The sequence below is a fragment of the Amblyraja radiata genome, chromosome 16 (assembly GCF_010909765.2).
Source record: "Amblyraja radiata isolate CabotCenter1 chromosome 16, sAmbRad1.1.pri, whole genome shotgun sequence".
In the NCBI taxonomy this organism is placed as follows: Eukaryota; Metazoa; Chordata; class Chondrichthyes; order Rajiformes; family Rajidae; genus Amblyraja; species Amblyraja radiata.
The window spans coordinates 32,068,018-32,086,359 of NC_045971.1; the positions used below are offsets into that span (position 1 = coordinate 32,068,018).

Genomic DNA, 18,342 nt, shown 5'->3' on the forward strand with positions numbered 1-18,342 from the left:
GCTGTTCAGAATATATCATGACAGGGACCCTTGCAGACCTCTCCAGACTCGCTTTGCAAATCCACACTCTGCAAAGAGGTGGGCTACTGTCTCCTCTCCATAACAGCCGTCCCGAGGGCAGTGTCAAGTCAAGTCAAGTCAAGAGAGAGTTTATTGTCATGTGTCCCAGATAGGACAATGAAATTCTTGCTTGCTGCAGCACAACAGAATATTGCAGGCATAAATACAGATCAGATCAGTGTGTCCATATACCATAGAATATATATATACACATAAATAAACAGATAAAGTGCAATAGGCTGTTATAGTTCAGAGTTTGTTTGAAGTTGTGTTTAATAGTCTGATGGCTGTGGGGAAGAAGCTGTTCCTGAACCTGGATGTTGCAGAATTCAGGCTCCTGTACCTTCTACCTGATGGCAGTGGAGAGATAAGGGTGCGCTGGTAGTGAGGTTCCGACGGTGCAGGAAGGATCTAACTGGGAGGGCTCCCCTCACCGCCAGCCAAGCCAGGTCTTGGTGCTTATTGGTGAGTTCTGGCGATGAGGCATTTCGCCAGACAAGCTGGGCGGTCTGCTCTGGGAACCACGCCACAGGATCCATGGAGTCGTTTCCCTGCAGTGCCTGCTGACCACTGCCCAATGGACTTGTGGTCAAAGATGTTGGTCCGGAAGAACCTTTCCATGAATGACCGATGGGGCGGCAATGTCCAGCTGACTGGCACATTGTGTGGCATCTGCGCCAGGCCCATCCTTCACAACACCGGGGACAGGTAGAACCTCAACAGGTAGTGACACTTGGTGCCCACGTGCCTTGGCTCAACGCTCCGCCTGATGCAGCCACACATGAAGGTGCCCATCAGGGTGAGGGCGACGTTGGGCACGCTTTTACCCCCATTGTCAGCCAACTTGTGCCCAGTTTATATTTCCTCACAGCGGTGAACTAGGCCGACCACCGTGTAAGGCAGCAGGTGGCCCTCTGCCAGGTCCACCCTTTCAACTTGGCAGCCCCCCACCGTCCCCCCCCCCCCCCCCCCCTCAAACTCACTCTCGACAGCCCACCTCGCTCTCTGATGGGCCCACTTCACTCTCAGGTGGGTCCTCCTCACTCTCGACGGCCCCCCTAACGACTTGCTGGGATTCCCCAATTCCTCATTGGCGTTACAACACTTCTGCCCTACCCTCTTTCCTTCCCCCACCTTCTCTCCTATTCAGACGATCTTACTTTCCTCATCCCAGTTGTTACGAGGGGTCTTTAACACATTGCCGTGGATGCTGCTCAAGAGGCTGACTCCTCCCAGCATGAGGATTTCTGTTTCAGATTCAGCTTGGCAGCTCTGTTTGTTTCCCCGCCTTCAGGCACAGAGTAATCCGTGTCAACACCATCTCCTGTGAAGTTTGTGATCCTTTGTTTTTGCCAAGTCACAGCCACCTTAGACTCAAATACCTTCCAATTGGTCACAAAAGTAAAATATTTACAGCACAGGCCGGAAGGTGGGGTGTCTGTGTGGAGTCTCGTTTCAGCCAGACTTGACACTGATGGACATGTTGATTCAGGACTTGTCAAAGTTGGACAATGCATCTCCCATCTCAGGAAGAGCGTTAAACAAAACGGACAGGAAGTTTGTACAGCTGTTGGCTTGTGATAATGTTTGTTGCCTAGTTCCTCTGAAGTGACTATAAAAATAAAACGGGGGACTTGCTGTCGGGATGTGCACAGATTGATTGAATTAGGTAAACAGCATGAAACGGGGTACTTTGTCATTTTGGTCCTTCATAGAGCGAAGGCCTATCACCACACAAAACAAAGTCATTCACCTACCTTGTCAGTGTGGTTCTCTTACAAAGCTATTCAAAGTCTTGTATTGCACTCGGCAGCACAATACTATGGTGGCACGGTGGCACAGCGGTATAGTTGCTGCCTTGCAGCGCCAGAGACCCGGTTTGATCCTCACTATGGGTGCTGTCTGTATGACCTTTGTACGTTCTCCCCGTGACCTGCGTGGGTTTTATCCAGGAGCTCTGGTTTTCTCCCACTCTCCAAAGGCACAAAGGTTTGTCGGTTCATTGCCTTGGCAAAAATATAAATTGTCCCTCGTGTGTAGGATAGTGTTGGTGTTGGTTGCTGTGGACTGGGTGGGCTGAAGGGCCTGTTTCCGTGTTGTATATCTAAACTAAACTAAACTAAAACATCAGGGGAAATAAACGAGATGCCACCCTACCATTATAGCCTTTGTTTATTTATTTGCCCATTGTCCTGTCTTTTTCCCTGCACCATTTTCTTTTCATCTGTTAGAGACAAGTCCACTTCCCCCTATAAAGCTGCTTTTTAAATTGCTGCTATCTAGAGAGTTCTGTGTAGTAAGTATGTTCTAGGTGAAGGGATTGTCCGTATAACAGTGGTGCAGCAGGTAGAGCTGATGCCTAACTGCACCAGAGACCCACGTAAGATCCTGTCCTCGGGTGCTGTCTATGTGGAGTTTGCACGTAATCTCTGTGACCTTATGGGTTCATCCGGGTGCTCAGGTTTTCCTCCTGCATCCCAAGGATGCGTGGGTTTGTAGGTTAATTGGCCTCTGTACATTGTCCCCAGTGTGGAGAGAGTGTTTGAGCAGAAGAGATACCATAGCACTCGAGTGAATAGCAGCAAGAACTCGATGGGCTGAAGGGCCTGTTTCCATGCTGTATCTCTCATCTCTAAACTGAACAGATATGTCAAGTTGAAAATGAAAATCAAAAATATGACAAACAAGACTCCGTATGAAACGTGCTGAAGATTTCTAGTCAGTATTAGAAGCTTTACATATGATGAAACATGAGGAAAGAGGATGTTTTTTAACCTTTAAAAAGCAGACAAGCAAGATGTATGTCAACATCTTGTTGTGTTAAGATTGCTTGCCAACTCTGATCAAAGACGACTTCAACACTCCTGACAGCATGAGCATTAAATCAAGCTCCATCTGCGCGTGTGTGGTGCCAGCTGAAGTTAGGAATGGAATATGAAAAGTAAAGGAACTTCCAAGGACTAACCCAAATGTTCTCATTATACACAAAGTTACTGCATCAAAATAACACAACCTTCCCGTACATCGGAGGGGCAGTGTGTGTTTACATTAACATTGTCCAACAGGAAGAATGTCATTGTCCCTTATTATTTCACTACATAAATTAAAATTATCTAATAGCAGTGGGCATTTTCATAATCATCAAAGGTGCATGCTGTTCATGTACGGCTGTTCATGTTTATCTTCAATATATTTCAGGTGGATAGGGCAAGTTTAGAAGGCATGTGGAACTAGTGTAGCTGGGACATGTTGGCCGGTGTGGGCAAGTGGGGCCGAAGGGCCTGTTTCCATACTGTATAACTCTATGTGTAGGAAGGAACTACAGATGCGGGTGTTAAACTGAAGATAGGCCCAAAATGCTGGCGTAACTCAGGCGGCATCTCTGGGGAGAAGGAATGGGTGCCGTTTCGGGTCGAGACTGAAGAAAGGTCTCGACATGAAGCGTCACCCATTCCTTGAAGAATAAGGAGTAATCCATTTAGAACGGAGACGAGGAAACACTTTTTCTCACAGAGAGTTGTGAGTCTGTGGAATTCTCTGCCTCAGAGGGCGGTGGATGCAGGTTCTCTGGATGCTTTCAAGAGAGAGCTAGATAGGGCTCTTAAAAATAGCGGACTCAGGGGATATGTGGAGAAGGCAGGAACGGGGTACTGATTGGGGATGATCAGCCATGATCACATTGAATGGCGGTGCTGGCTCGAAGGGCCGAATGGCCTACTCCTGTACCTATTGGCTATTTTCTATTCTCTCCAGAGATGCTGCCTGTCCCGCTGAGTTACTCCACATTATGGGTCTATCTTCCATGACTCTCTGACTCTATGCAGTAATGGCACAAATTAATTAAAGTAAACCTATTATTGGTATCAGAAACTCAAGTGATGTTGGCCATAATTGAGTTATCCTTGGCTCAATACCACTAAGTATTAAGAGTTTTCAGCTACATTCAAATCCGGGCCCTTTTGGGACCTGATAACTTTGGAATACAGCAAGAAAATAAATTTGAAGATATACATTTTTTCCTTATTTCTTGATCTTAAGACCATTCAAACATAATTTACAGAGTGGATTATGTTGGTTACTATTATAATGCAGGCAATTGGGCTACTGATTTGTAAAGAGCAAAATGATAATAACCAAATAAATCATTTGCTTCAATGATGTTTAAGTATAGGTTTATTATTGCAACATTAATAGCCAAAGTACAGTGAAAACCATGTTTTGCATTCTATCCAATCTCATCAGATAACAGAAGGTACACAAAAATGCTGGAGAAACTCAGTGGGTGCAGCAGCATCTATGGAGCGAAGGAAATAGGCAACGTTTCGGGCCGAAGCCCGAAACGTTGCCTATTTCCTTCGCTCCATAGATGCTACTGCACCCGCTGAGTTTCTCCAGCATTTTTGTGTACCTTCGATTTTCCAGCATCTGCAGTTCCTTCTTAAACTCATCAGATAACATTGTACATAATACAATCAGGCCAGACTCAAGTACAATAGGTAGAGCAAAGGGGAAGATATAGAGTGCAGAATATAGTTCTCAGCATTGTAGTGCATCAGTTCCATAGACACTGTCCAATGTCCACAATGGGGCAGAGATGAATTGGACAGTAAATGACACAAAGTGCTGGAGTAGCTCAGCAGGTCAGGCATGTCGTGTAAACTGCACATTTAATAATCAAATGAGGAAATCCTTAGAATCTATTCTGATAATGTCATATAGTCATACAGCGTGGAAACAGGTCCTTCAGCACGTTGCACATGCTGAACAACATGCCCTGTCTACACTAGTCCCACCTGCCTGCATTTAGCCCATAAATCTTGCCTATCCATGTATCTGTCCAAGTGTCTTTTAAACGTTGGGATAGTACCTGCCTCAACTACCTCCTCTGGCAGCTTGTTCCATGCACCCACCTGTGTGAAAAGGTTGCCTCTCAGATTCCTATTAAATCTTTGTCCCCTTACCCTAAACCTATGTCCCCTGGTTCTGGATTCCCCTACTCTAAGTAAAAGACTGTGCATTCACCCTATCTATTCCTCCATTGATCTTATACACCTCTATAAAATTAACCCTCTTGCTCCTGCGCTCCAAGGAATAAAGTCCTAGCCTGCTCAACCTCTCCCTATAGCTCAGGCCCTCGGGTCCTGGCAACAACCACATAAACCTTCTCTGCACCTTTCCAGCTTAACAAGGTGACCAAAACTGAACACAATACCCTAAACATGGCTTCACCAGGCCTGCAGCTTGGGCAGTTTACAAGCCAGCGGTTCTCCAACTTCAAGTAACTCTTGCTTTTCCCTCTCTCTCTCTGTCCCTCCCCCATCCTAGTTCTCCGACTAGTTCCACTGTTCTGATTAAATATCACTGGTTGTTGCCGCGTTGTCACCTTCCCCTCAGTCAACCACTCAACCAATCTACGTCTCCTTAGCACCATCCACACTGATCTATCCTTTTCACACCTTACCCTTCTATATCTCTGGACTCCTTCTCCCCTGACTCTCTGTCTGAAGAAGGGTGTCGATCCAAAACATCACCCATTCTTTCTCTCCGGAGATGCCGCTTGTTCTACCAAGTTACTCCAGCATTTCGTGTCTATCTTCGATGTAAACTAGAATCTGCCGTTCCTTCCTACGTATTTTATCTGCAGGACTTAATGCTTTGATGCAATTCTGCATGGGCAGGGAATGCAGTACAAGCTTTACTTATGCGGTGAACACACGGTCTTGTGGAACCTGACAATTGCAGCAGCCGTCCACCCTTGAGGGAAGGCAGAAGAATGAGGGGGGCATCCTTGAAACTTGCCGAATATTGAAAGGCTTGGATAGAGTGAATGTGGAGAGGATGTTTCCACTAGTGGGAGAGTCTGGGACCAGAGGTCATAGCCTCAGAATTAAATGAAGTTCCTTTAGGACAGAGATGCCAGAGGATGGTGAATCAGTGGAATTCTTTACCACAGAAGGCTGTGGCCATTAATAGATATTATTAAGGCAGAGACAGATAGATTCTTGATTTGTATGGATGTCAGGGGTAGGAGCAGAATTAGGCCATTCGGCCCATTCAGTCTACTCCGCCATTCAATCATGGCTGATCTATCTCTCCCTGCTAACCCCATTCTCCTGCCTTCTCCACATAACCCCTGACACTCGTACTAATTAATTATCTATCTATCTCTGCCTTAAAAATATCCATTGACTTGGTCTCCACAGCTTTCTGTGGCAAATAATTCCACCATTAGGAGAAGGCAGGAGAATGGGGTTGGGAGGAAGAAATTGATCAGATTGAATGGCAGAGTAGATTGATCAGATTGAATGGCAGAGTAGACTTGATGGGCCGAATGGCCTATTTCTACTCCTATCACTTATGACCTTATAACCTAAACTAGGGGTCGGCAACCTTATTCTGCATGGGGGCCGGGACGCATGTCTGTGAGCAGATGGCGGGCCACATCTATCACGTGTACACATGGATCCCGCCCCGGATGGCAGGCATCAAATCACGTGCTCACAGGTAGACAAAAAAGCTAGAGAAACTCAGCGGGTGAGGCAGCCTCATCCAATCCTTGCATGTCTCACACGCTGAGTTTCTCCAGTATTTTTGTCCACCTTCGATTTTTCCAGCAGCTGCAGTTCTTTCTTAAACGTGTTCACAGAAGGTGCGCGGCCGTGCCGGTGGCTTTGCGCAGGATCCGGTACAGCCAGAGCTCGGCCGCACTCGGGGCGGGCGCTCGGCGGGCCGGATGATTACGGGGGGAAAAATCCGCTTGCGGGCTGAATGATTTCGGGTTACGGGCAGCATTCGGTTGCCGACCCCTGACCTAAACCTTCAACTTTTTTCCATTCTGTTGAAGCATTTAGGAGATCAACTAATTCAGAAGGTCAACTGTGAGAAACTCGAGTGCAGAGAATAAAGGGTCAGTTAGCTCGAGTTGGCATTCTTCTGAGGTGAAGTCATTGTTTAATTCCTGGAGCAGCTGAACAAGACAATGCTGAGACACAAACAAATCAGGGGAATTTTTCGGATCAGTGATAGGATCAAAAGAAAAGTATTCTTGGTGACGCCATCGTACTTAAAGTAAACGTTTTGCAAATGTTTCCACAAGCGGGGACAATCTGTCGACCCAATGTGTAACGCCGCACAGCATTTAGCATCTGGGTTTTACATCAGAAGGAGCACATAGTATTCAGTTACTTTTTGATCGTGGAGGGTCAGGGCCAAACGCTGCAGTTGGCAAATTTGTTTGCGCTGAACACAAATTTTCGTCAATAAATAAAGATCAGAACGGTCAGAGCCCAAAATGCTGAACAATGGACCAAAAGGGAGGGAGGAAAGGGGAGTAATGGAAGAAAGGATAAAATCTGGTGGATTTTAATGCCTGTAGCATGAAGTATTTCACAGTTACGGAGTCTTAATCAGTCTGGTCGCCCCATTACAGGAAGGATGTGGAGGCTTTGGTATGGGTGAGGAGGAGGTTTAGCAGAATGATGCCTGGATTAGAGGGGATTAGCTATGCAGAGAGGTTGGACAGAGGTGGATTATTTTCTCTGGAACATTGGATGTTGAGGGCAGACCTGATAGAAGTGTATAAAATGATGAGAGGCATCAATAGGGTAGACTGGCAGAACCCTTTTCCCAGGTTGGAATTATCAAAGATTAGGGGACAAAGCTTTAAGGTCAGATGGACAAAGTACTTAAAGATAGCTCTTAAAGATAGCGGAGTCAGGGGATATGACGAGAAGGCAGGAACGGGGTACTGATTTTTGTGGATGATTAGCCATAACCATATTGAATGGCGGTGTTGGCTCGAAGGGCCAAATGGCTTACTCCTGGACCTATTGTCTATTGTCTATTAAAGGAGATGTGCGGGGCAAGTTTTTTTACTCAGAGGGTGGTGAATGCCAGAGGAGATGCTGGAGGCAAATGCGATAGTGGCATTTAAGAGTGTTTTGGATAGGCAAATGGATATGAAGGGAATGGATCAAGTACAGTCAGATAAGTGTTGGTTTGGGCATCATGGTCAGTGCAGGTATTGTGAGCTGAAGGGCCTGTACATGTGCTGTACTGTTCTGTGTTCTATATTAAAGCCTTCAGTGAGTTCACATTGTGTTAGTTCTTTTAAACAGAGGGTGTTTGTGGTGAACCAGGTGGACAATAGAGCATTTGGGGTTTAATGGAGGAACAGGAAAGTTGTGCTGCTGAGTGGAGAGTGTAAAGCTGAAAGGGAACAAGAGGGGAACAAGAGGGGAACAAGCGGACAACAGGCAAACTCATTAAAATCAGCAGCAGTTATGTGAACAAGGAAAATATGTGGGGAAATGGTGCAGGAAAAGCGAGAGTGAACTTGATATAGAAACATAGAAACATAGAAAATAGGTGCAGGAGTAGGCCATTCGGCCCTTCGAGCCAGCACCGCCATTCTATATGATCATGGCTGACCATCCAAAATTAGTGCTCTGTTCCTGCTTTTTCGCCATATCCCTTGATTCCTTTAGCACTGGGGCCTCCAAATCTTTCAGCATGAGGGCCACATTATATATTTGGCACGTTTTTGCAGGCCATAGGAAGAAATAAATCACATACCCACTCACCAACCCACTCACCAACCCACTCACTCACAGGTCGCTGTCGCTGAGGGCCTGACAAAATCTCGTGGTGGGCCGGATGTGGCCCGCGGTGCATAGTTTGGAGACCCCTGGTTTAGCACTAAGAGCTAGATCTGACTCTCTTGAAAACATCCAGTGAATTGGCCTCCACTGCCTTCTGTGGCAGATAATTCCACAGATTCATAACTCTCTGGGTTAAAAGGTTTTTCCTCATCTCAGACCTAAATGGCCTGCCCCTTATTCTTAAACTGTGACCCCTGGCTCTGGACTCCCCCCAACATCGGGAACATTTTTCCTGCATCTAGTCTGTCTAATCCTTTTAGAATTTTATATGTTTCTAAAATATCCCCTCTTATACTTCTAAATTCCAATGAAGACAAGACCAGTCGACCCATTCTTTCATCATATGTCAGTCCCGCTATCCCGCAAAACAGCTGGGACAAACTGTCCCTGAATCTGGAGGTGTGAGTTTTAACACTTCTGTACCTCTTGCCAGATGGGAGAGGGGTGAAGAGGGAGTGGCCTCAATAAACTAAACTCAAACTCAATTTAATAGGAACCCGAGGAGCATCTTTTTCACAGTGGGTGGCAAGTATATGTAACGAGCTGCCAGAGGAGGTAGTTGAGGCAAGTACTATAACGACATTTAATAGACACTTGGACAGGTACATGGATAGGAAAGGTTTAGAGGCATAGGTGCCAAATGCAGGCAGGTGGGATTAAAGTAGATGGGGCATCACCTAAGTTGGTGACTGAGAAGAATAGTATGGAAGTGTTAAAGGGGAGGCTGTAAGCACTTGGGAGTGAAGAGAGTTGAGCACAACACTGGAATTGGAGAGAGAAAGTTGAGGTCAACTTTGGCATGGACTAGTAGGGCTGGATGGCCTATTTGTTGCTGTACACTTTATTCTCTGTATTTGTACTGCAGGGAGGGGAGAGTAGGTACCCAGATGCTAAACTCACAGGAACTTCTACTGCAACTGCAAGGTCCATCACTTTACTTTAGAGATACAATGAGGAAACAGGCCCTTCAACCCACCCAGTCCATGCCGACCAGCTATCACCTGGACACTAGCACTATCCTACACACCAGGGACAATGTACAGAAACCAATTAGCCTACAAACCTGTAGGTCTTTGTAGTGTGGGAGGAAACCGGAGCACCCGGAGAAAACCCACGTGGTCATAGGGAGAATGTACAGACTCCGTAGAGACAGTACCCGCAGTCAGGATTGAAACCGGGTCTCTGGTGTTGTAAGGCAGCATCTCTACCACTGTGGCACTGTGCCGCCACTGAATTAGGCTGACCTTGTATCGGGGAGGTGTGTTTGTGTGGGGCAGTGTGACCTCCCATGGTTGGCAGGGTCTTAGCTGCTCAAGGCTGTTCATCATGTGTTGGGAGTTGCATTTAGAACACATTGGGGATTATCGCTTCGGCCCCAACTGTGCACCAAATGTAAAGAATTGATGCCAGTGAATTAATATCGCCATCATTGATTGTAGAAAGAGCCCAAAGTAATTTAGTCAGATCACTTTGTCACATTTTAATTATCCATCAATCTACAAACAGCAACATCAGCAATATTTGATGATAGAGAAACACTAGAGTTCTGGACCTAATTAGCTTGTTGGCATCTGAAGTATTGAGAACACTTGTTAGAGCCGAGAAGGATATCTTGGGCTGGAACCCAAGCATGTACATGCAGCTGCTCAGCTGTTGGACCACCTCTCTCTACTCTTGCAAGGGAAATGTAATATACAGGAGCAGGAGAAGGCCATTCAGCCCCCTAACCTGGGTGCCATTCAACATCATCGTTGATCCAGCCCTGTTTGATTGATCGAATGATACAGCGGAAACCATCCCTTTGGCCCACTGAGTCTATGCAGACCATCAATCATCCATTCACACTGGTTCTATGTTATCCCACTTTAGCATCCACTCCCTATATACTAGAAGCAATTTGCAGAGGCCATTTATCCACACGTCTTTGGGATGTAGGATGAAACCGGCGTTCCAGCGGCGGACCGACTTCGGAGCTGTGGCGGCATTCCGGCGGCGGACCTGACTTCGTGGCTGTGGCAGTGTTCTGGCGGCGGACCGCCTTCTGAGCTGTGGTGGTGTTCCGGCGGCGGCCCGACTTCGGGGGCTCGGCCACGGGCCCAGTGGAACATCGGAAGCCTGGATCGCCTCAGCGCAGAGGGAGAACAAGGAGGGAAGAGACAAAGACTTTAAGACTTTTGCCTTCCATCACAGTGAGGAGGTGCCTGGTGAACTCACTGTGGTGGATGTTATATTTGTTTTTATTGTGTGTTTTTGTTATTTTTATTATATGTTATGCAAGGCACGAAATTTCGTTCAGACCGAAAGGTCTGAATTTATTTATTTAGCGAATGCAAAGTCCTTTAGCCAAGCAGTTGCCTCTTGATCTGCTGTATGAAGGGTGACAAGTCCTCCTTTGAGTCTTTGTTGAGGGCATGCTTCAATGATGTGTTGCATTGTTTGCTGCTCTCCACAAGCACACCGTGGGGTTGGGCTGCTGCCCCATTTGTGAAGGCTGGCCAAGCAGGGGCCATGTCCAGTCCTGAATCTATTCAGCGTCGTCCACTGCTTCCTTGGGAGATTGGTGCCAGGGACCGGTAGGGTGGGGTCTGACACCAGATGTTTATTTGGGACGTCCTTGGACTCCCATTCCTTTTTCCAAGATGGTCTGAATGACAATAAAGGATACTTTGACTTTGACTTTACTTTTGAACTGGAGCACCAAGAGGAAACCAAAGCGGTAACAGGGAGACCGTGCAAACTCCACACAGACAGCACCCGAGGTCAGGATCGAACCTGGGTCTCACTGGCATGTGAGGAAGCAGCTGCGCCACTGTTCTGTCACTAATGTCTTGGCCTCAACACCATTCTCCCCAAGCCTTATTGACTCCCTGGCAGTTTAAATATCTGCCAGTCTCTTCCTCAAGTGTATTGAGGGACTCTATCGTGATAGACAACTAGGGAGAAAGAATTCTAGAAATTCTGAAGAAATTCTTCATCATCTCCTTCTAAATGTACCCCCTTTATTCAGAAGCTACGCCCCTGGGTTCTAAATAGCCCTTATTGGGCAAACATTCTCTCAGCATCCACACTGTCAATACCTCTTGGAAATGCATATATTTGAATGATTAACTTTCCTTGTTCACAGTTTCAAGGAGTGTTCTCAACATTTATCCAGTCTGAAGAAGGGTCCCAACCCGAAACGTCATCCACCCTTGTTCTTCATAGATGCTGCCTGACCTGCTGAGTTACTCCAGCAATATGTGTCCATCTTCATATCTCATAGATATGAAGATAGACACATATTGCTGGAGTAATACCAGGAAAACCTTCTCTGCCTTGGCTCCAACAGTGCAAATCTTTCCTTAACAATGGAAATCAATACTGTCAGTAATTATCCACTTGGGCTCCTGGTGTTCTTCTGCATAGTTGCATCAAAGTATCCATATTCCACCTTCCTTGCGAGAAAGGGCAGTATTCCATTAGCCTTCCCCATGACTTGCTGTATCTACATTCCATCCCTTCGTGTCCCATGCTCTTGGAACCCAGGTGCCTATAGAATGCAACATTTGCAGTGGTACTTCATCCTTCCGAAGAAGATGGTCAGATATTTTCTAACAGTTGTATTCAATTCATCATTGTCCTGCTCATACGTTCAACCCATCGATACCTCTTTACAGACTCTGTTCGTGATGCTGTCTTTGCATCCTCAGCAATGTTGGTTCAGTCCACCAAGTCCCTTCATCCAACTTGTTAAATTAAGTGCAAGTGCCTGAGGCCCCACTATTTTCAGTCTTTTGCTATGTTAGTCTTTGCTTTTGTTGAATGTAATCTAAGGTTATTCTCTGGCTTTCCAAAGACCTGCAAACCACGGCGTTATCCATTAATGTGCGTGGGCACATTGCCAGCAAGATTGTGCCCAACCCAGCCGACTGTTTGCGTGCTAATCACAGAAGCAGATCTATAATCACAAATTACAATCGCTCCAAACTCTTAAACCTCTATTCCTACACCAACATTTCTTACTTTAACTATGATAAACATTATTCCCCCATCATGTATCTATACACTGTGAATGGATCGATTGTAATTATGTATTGTCTTTCCGCTGACTGGTTAGCACGCAACAAATGCGTTTCACTGTACCTCGGTACACGTGACAATAAACTAAACAGAACTGTAACTGATATTTAGGTCACCAGCCTTTTTGTTACCAAATAGTAGGTCAGATCATACTGCAGAGCATGGGAAAGTGCTTATGCGTGGAACTGGTGTTGAATATAAGAGGAGCATCTTGAGTAAAAACATGAGTATTATAAAGTTGATTGCAAATTTTTGTTGTACAAACTAGTCTAGGAGGCACGGTGGCGCAGCGGTAGAATTTCAGCCATACAGCGCCTGAGACCCGGGTTCGATCCTGACCAAGTGTTCTGTCTGTACAGAGTTTGTACGTTCTCTCCGTGACCATATGGGGTATCCCCGGGTGCTCCGGTTTCCTCCCACACTCCAAAGACGTACAGGTTTGTAGGTTAATTTGCTCTGGTAAAACAAAAATTGTAAATTGTCTTAGCATATATGATGGTGCTCGTGTACGGGGATTGCTGATCGGTGTGGACTCGGTGGGCTGAAGGGCATGTTTCCGCGCTGTATCTCTAAACTAAACTGAACTAGCCTAGTTTGTAACTGAATAATAGGCCATCTGTCGTGATCAGAGAATAGCCTAATTATTTTTCCCCTGATTTCAGTTCGTTTGACCTTGAAAATGACTCATTACGGAGTGTGCAAACAGCTGACTGTACCTGATATCTCAGTTGATGAAATGTTATTAACAATGAGAGTGGCTGATAAATACTAAACAAATACTATACAGATACTATTGCAACGTTTAAGAAACATTTAGTCAGGTACATGGATAGGACCGGTTTAGACAGATATGGGCTAAGTGCGGGCAAGTGGGACTGGTGTAGATGGGGTTGGTCATTGTGGGCAAATTAGGCCGAAGGGCCTGTTTCCGTGCTGTAAGACTCTATGAATCAAAGCCAGTTGAATAGATTAACAAAGATTCATCTTTTCATCATCCCATAATCTTCAGCCTTGCTGTTTTTTTAATAATCTTTTTTTTTTTTCAGTCTGCTCACTGACTAAAAACAAAGTTGGGTCGTAAGATTAACAGGTGTTGAATAGCTTGCTTTGAGTAGCCTGAAGGTATTTACATATGTACAGTAGATTGAGAATTCTTCCCCGCTGATTGAGTGATTAATTTTCCTGCCCAGCTACTCCACAGGCTCCCAAGTGCACGTACTCTTGAGTTTAGATGGAGAGGGAAAAAATGCAGGTTCACCGTTTACAAATCCATCATCCAGAGACCGTCATCTTTCACCACAACATGGTGCATTTTGCTGCTCTCCCTGCCCTGCACTGGTATTTGGCAAGGTGAATATGTACTCTGGTTCAAGAAAATATCATGTTCCTACCAACATCTGGGGCGGCAGCGGTAGAGCTGCTGCCTTACAGCGTCAGAGACTCGGGTTCGATCCTGACTAAGGGTGCTGTCTCTACGGAGTTTGTACGCTCTTCCTGTGATCATATGGGTTTTCTCTGGGTGCTCTGGTTTCCTCCCACATCCCAAAGATGTACAGGTTTGTAGAATGTGTAGGAAGGAACTGCAAATGCTGGTTTAAACTGAAGATAGGCACAAAATGCTGGTGTAACTCAGCGGGACAGGCAGCATCGCTTGAGAGAAAGAATGGGTGATATTTGGTTCGAGATCTTTCTTCAGACTGGGAGTTGGGGGGAAAAGGAAACGAGAGATTTAGATGGGGATGTGGAGAGAAATAGAACAAATGAATGAAAGATATGCAAAAAAAGTTAGAATGATAAAGGAAACAGGCCATTGTTAGCTGTTTGCTATGTGCGAACGAGAAGCTGGTGGGACTTGGGTGGGGAAGGGATGGAGAGAGAGGGAGTGCAGGGGTTACTTGAAGTTAGAGAAATCAATATTCATACCGCTGGGATGTAAGCTGCCCAAACAAAATGTGAGATGCTGTTTCTACAATTTGCGTTTAGTCTCACGCTGACAATGAGGAGGCCCAGGACAGAAAGGTCAGCGTGGGAATGGGAAGGAGAATTAAAGTGTTTAGCAACTGGGAGATCAGGTAGGTCTCCGTTATTCAAGATGTGGACTCTTATGCATCGGTGAGACCAAACGGAGACTGGACGATCGTTTTGCTGAACACCTTCGCTCAGTCCGCCTGGACCTACCTGATCTCCTGGTTGCCAAACACTGTTGAGTGAACAGTGAGTGAATGGATGTCAACCGGTGTCTTTGGACAACGAAAACCAACAAAAGTTTTTCTCTTTGAACTCCCTTTCTCAGCTGAACCCCAGTGATCCTTTCCTGCTCAAGAGTATCAGAGCTGCTGGGCGCGGCACAGTGCCGCAGCGGTAGACTTGGTGCCTTGCAGTGCCCGGGGACCCAGGTTTGATCATGACTATGGGTGCTGTCCGTATGGAATTGTTGCATTCTCCCAGTGACTGCTGGGTTTTCTCCAGGTGCTCCGGCTTCCTCCTACACTCCAAAGACGTACAAGTGTGTAGGTTAATTGGCTTCGGTAAAGATTGTATATTGTTCCTAGTGGGTAAGATGGTGCTATTGTATGGGGTGATCACTGGTCTGCGCAGACTTGATGGGCCGAAGGGCCTGTTTCCACGCTGTATCTTTAAAGTAAAGTAAAGCAGCTCATCCAAATTGTCTCTGATAGTGGAGGTTTGTGGTGCAAGGAATGTCGTGAAGGGCGGGGAGGGGGGGGGGGGGGGGGTTGTAAATGAGCTGAGGAACTGGAAGCAGAACATAGCATGGAATTTCCTCACAGATGGCAATGTAACAATGGAGACAAAGGCGTTGTCAGTGTGGACTTTGCATGTTCTCCTATGACCAAGTGGGTTTTCTCCAGTTGCTTGGGTCTCCTACATTCTAAAGCCGTGCCTGTTAGTAGTCTAATTGACTGCTATAAGCTGCTTCCAATGTGTAGGTAAGTGTAGCCTACAGGAGAGATGAGGAATATGTCGTGGGGAATGCGGTAGGATCAGTGTATCTAGGTGCTTGATGGCCAGCATTGGTAGTGGGCCGAAGGGCCTATTTCATGCTGTATGAGTGAGCAAAGTGTCATTCAAAGGTGCAAACTCTATAGGGCTGATATATAATCTTTCACCAATGCCACATAGTGATATTTACCTGTTCATTTGTCTATCATTCTCTGCGTGACGTCGCCTACAGCACACTAAGCATGTCAAAAGTAGTGATGTGCGACATAGCAGTTTTAAACGTGCAAATGATGTAAAACATTTGTTTCTAAAGGTAAACTTTATATTTGGTTTCACGCCACTGAGTTTGTGGCAAGTAATGAGAAACTATCCAACAGTCTGCAGCATATGTTGAGCTGCCAAGATGGCGTCCAACCCAGGTGACTATCTGCGTGCGGACCACAGAAGCAGATTTACAGTCGCATATTATGCAATCGCTCCACACTCTTAAGTAGCGGCGACTGCGGGGGGCTCGGGAAGCCCCGACCACGGGTGAACATCAAAGAACATCGGGGAACATCGACGGGGAGGTTGACTGAACTTTGGTGCTTTCGCTCAAAGTGGGAAACTTTGATACCGCTGTGGGGATCTTTATGTTGTAGACTATCGTGCTTTGTACCTTATTTATTTATTTATATATATATATATATATTTTTAATTCGTATGGACGTATGTGAAAAAGCATTTCGTTGTCTAAGTACTTGTACTATGGACAATGACAATAAAGTTGAATTAAATCAAATCAAATCAAACCTCTATTCCTACAGCAACATTTCTTACTTTTCCTTTGGACTATCCTTGATTAGACTTCACTGCCTTTACCTTGCACTAAACGTTATTCCCTTATCATGTGTCTATACACTGTAAATGGCTTGGTTGTAATCATGTGTTGTCTTTCCGCTGGCTGGTTAGCACGCAACTAAAGCTTTTCACTGTACCTCGGTACACGTGACAATAAACTACACTCAACTAACTAAGAATGGATAATATTCCTGGCTTACACAGAGAGTGAAGGATTCCCACAAGTAAAGTACTTGTATACAATGTGCAGATGCTGATTATCTCCAGGGATGCTGCCCGACCCGCTGAGTTACTCCAGCACTTTGTGTCGTTCTACTTGTATACAATGTCTGCTGATTTAATAAAACAAGTTATAAATGGAGTGGGCGACCAGAATCTACAATCTGTATTTTTTCCCCTCAGTGTTTACGTCGGTGAGCCTCTATCTCCTACCGGAGCGACCAGCGACCTTAATGCTGTACGATGACGTGGTGCAGATCCTGCTGGGATCGCCGGGTAAGTGAGGAATAATCAACGGAACTTTCTCCACTAATTTGTGGGCAAGCGGTATCGTTCAATGTGAATCTTTATTCAGCTGGTAGTGGCATTGTTTATTCAATTCAAGTATGTCTTCCTATGGATTTACCAACTTATTGCAGATGCTATTCAACTGCAGCTCTTCAACAATAATAACACTTGAACTGAGAACAAAGACAATACTCTGGACAGCTTTAGTGGGTCAGAGAGCATGCATGGGGATAAGAGGGTTCATCTTTTGGACTATTTTGATAAGGTCCCACATAGGAGATCAGTGGGCAAAATTAGAGCACATGGTATTGGAGGTAGAGTACTGACATGGATAGAAAATTGGTTGACAGACAGGAAACAAAGAGTAGGGATTAACGGGTCCCTTTCAGAATGGCAGGCAGTGACTAGTGGAGTACCACAAGGCTCGGTGCTGGGACCGCATCTATTTACAATATAGATTAATGATTTAGATGAAGGGATTAAAAGTAACATTAGCAAATTTGTAGATGACACAAAGCTGGGTGGCAGTGTGAGCTGTGAGGAGGATGCTATGAGGATGCAGGGTGACTTGGACAGGTTGGGGGAATGTGCAGATGCATGGCAGATGCAGTTTAATGTGGATAAATGTGAGGTTATCCACTTTGATGGCAAAAACAGTAAGGCGGATTATTATCTGAATGGTGTCAAGTTGGGAAAAGGGGAAGTACATCGAGACCTGGGTGTCCTTGTTCATCAGTCACTGATAGTAAGCATGCAGGTACAGCAGGCAGTGAAGAAAGCTAATGGTATGTTGACCTTTATAACAAGAGGAGTTGAGTTAGGAGCAAAGAGGTCCTTCTGCAGTTATACAGGGCCCTGGTGAGACCACACCTGGAGTATTGTGTGCAGTTTTGGTCGCCAAATTTGAGGAAGGACATTATTGCTATTGAGGGAGTACAGCGTAGGTTCATGAGGTTAATTCCCGGGATGGTGAGACTGTCATATGTTGATCGAATGGAGGAGCTGGGCTTGTATACTCTGGAATTTAGAAGGATGAGAGGATATCTTATTGAAACATATAAGATTATTAAGGGATTGGACGCGCTAGAGGCAGGAAACATGTTCCCAATGTTGGGGCAGTCGAGAACCAGGGGCCACAGTTTATGAATAAGGGATAGGCCATTTAGAACGGAGATGAGGAAAAACTATTCCACCCAGAGGGTTCTGAGTCTGTGGAATTCGCTGCCACAGAAGGCTCTGGATACTTTCAAGAGAG

General features: G+C 45.7%; 1 protein-coding gene across 1 annotated transcript in view; it reads left to right on the forward strand.

Moving 5' to 3' along the window:
• Window positions 1-18,342, forward strand: part of fam171a2 (family with sequence similarity 171 member A2) — a 286,830-nt gene that overhangs the window by 130,516 nt on the left and 137,972 nt on the right. Inside the window, exon 3 of the mRNA XM_033035411.1 lies at window positions 16,983-17,075. Coding sequence (XP_032891302.1) covers window positions 16,983-17,075 — 93 coding nt within the window. The remainder of the gene's footprint in view (window positions 1-16,982; window positions 17,076-18,342) is intronic.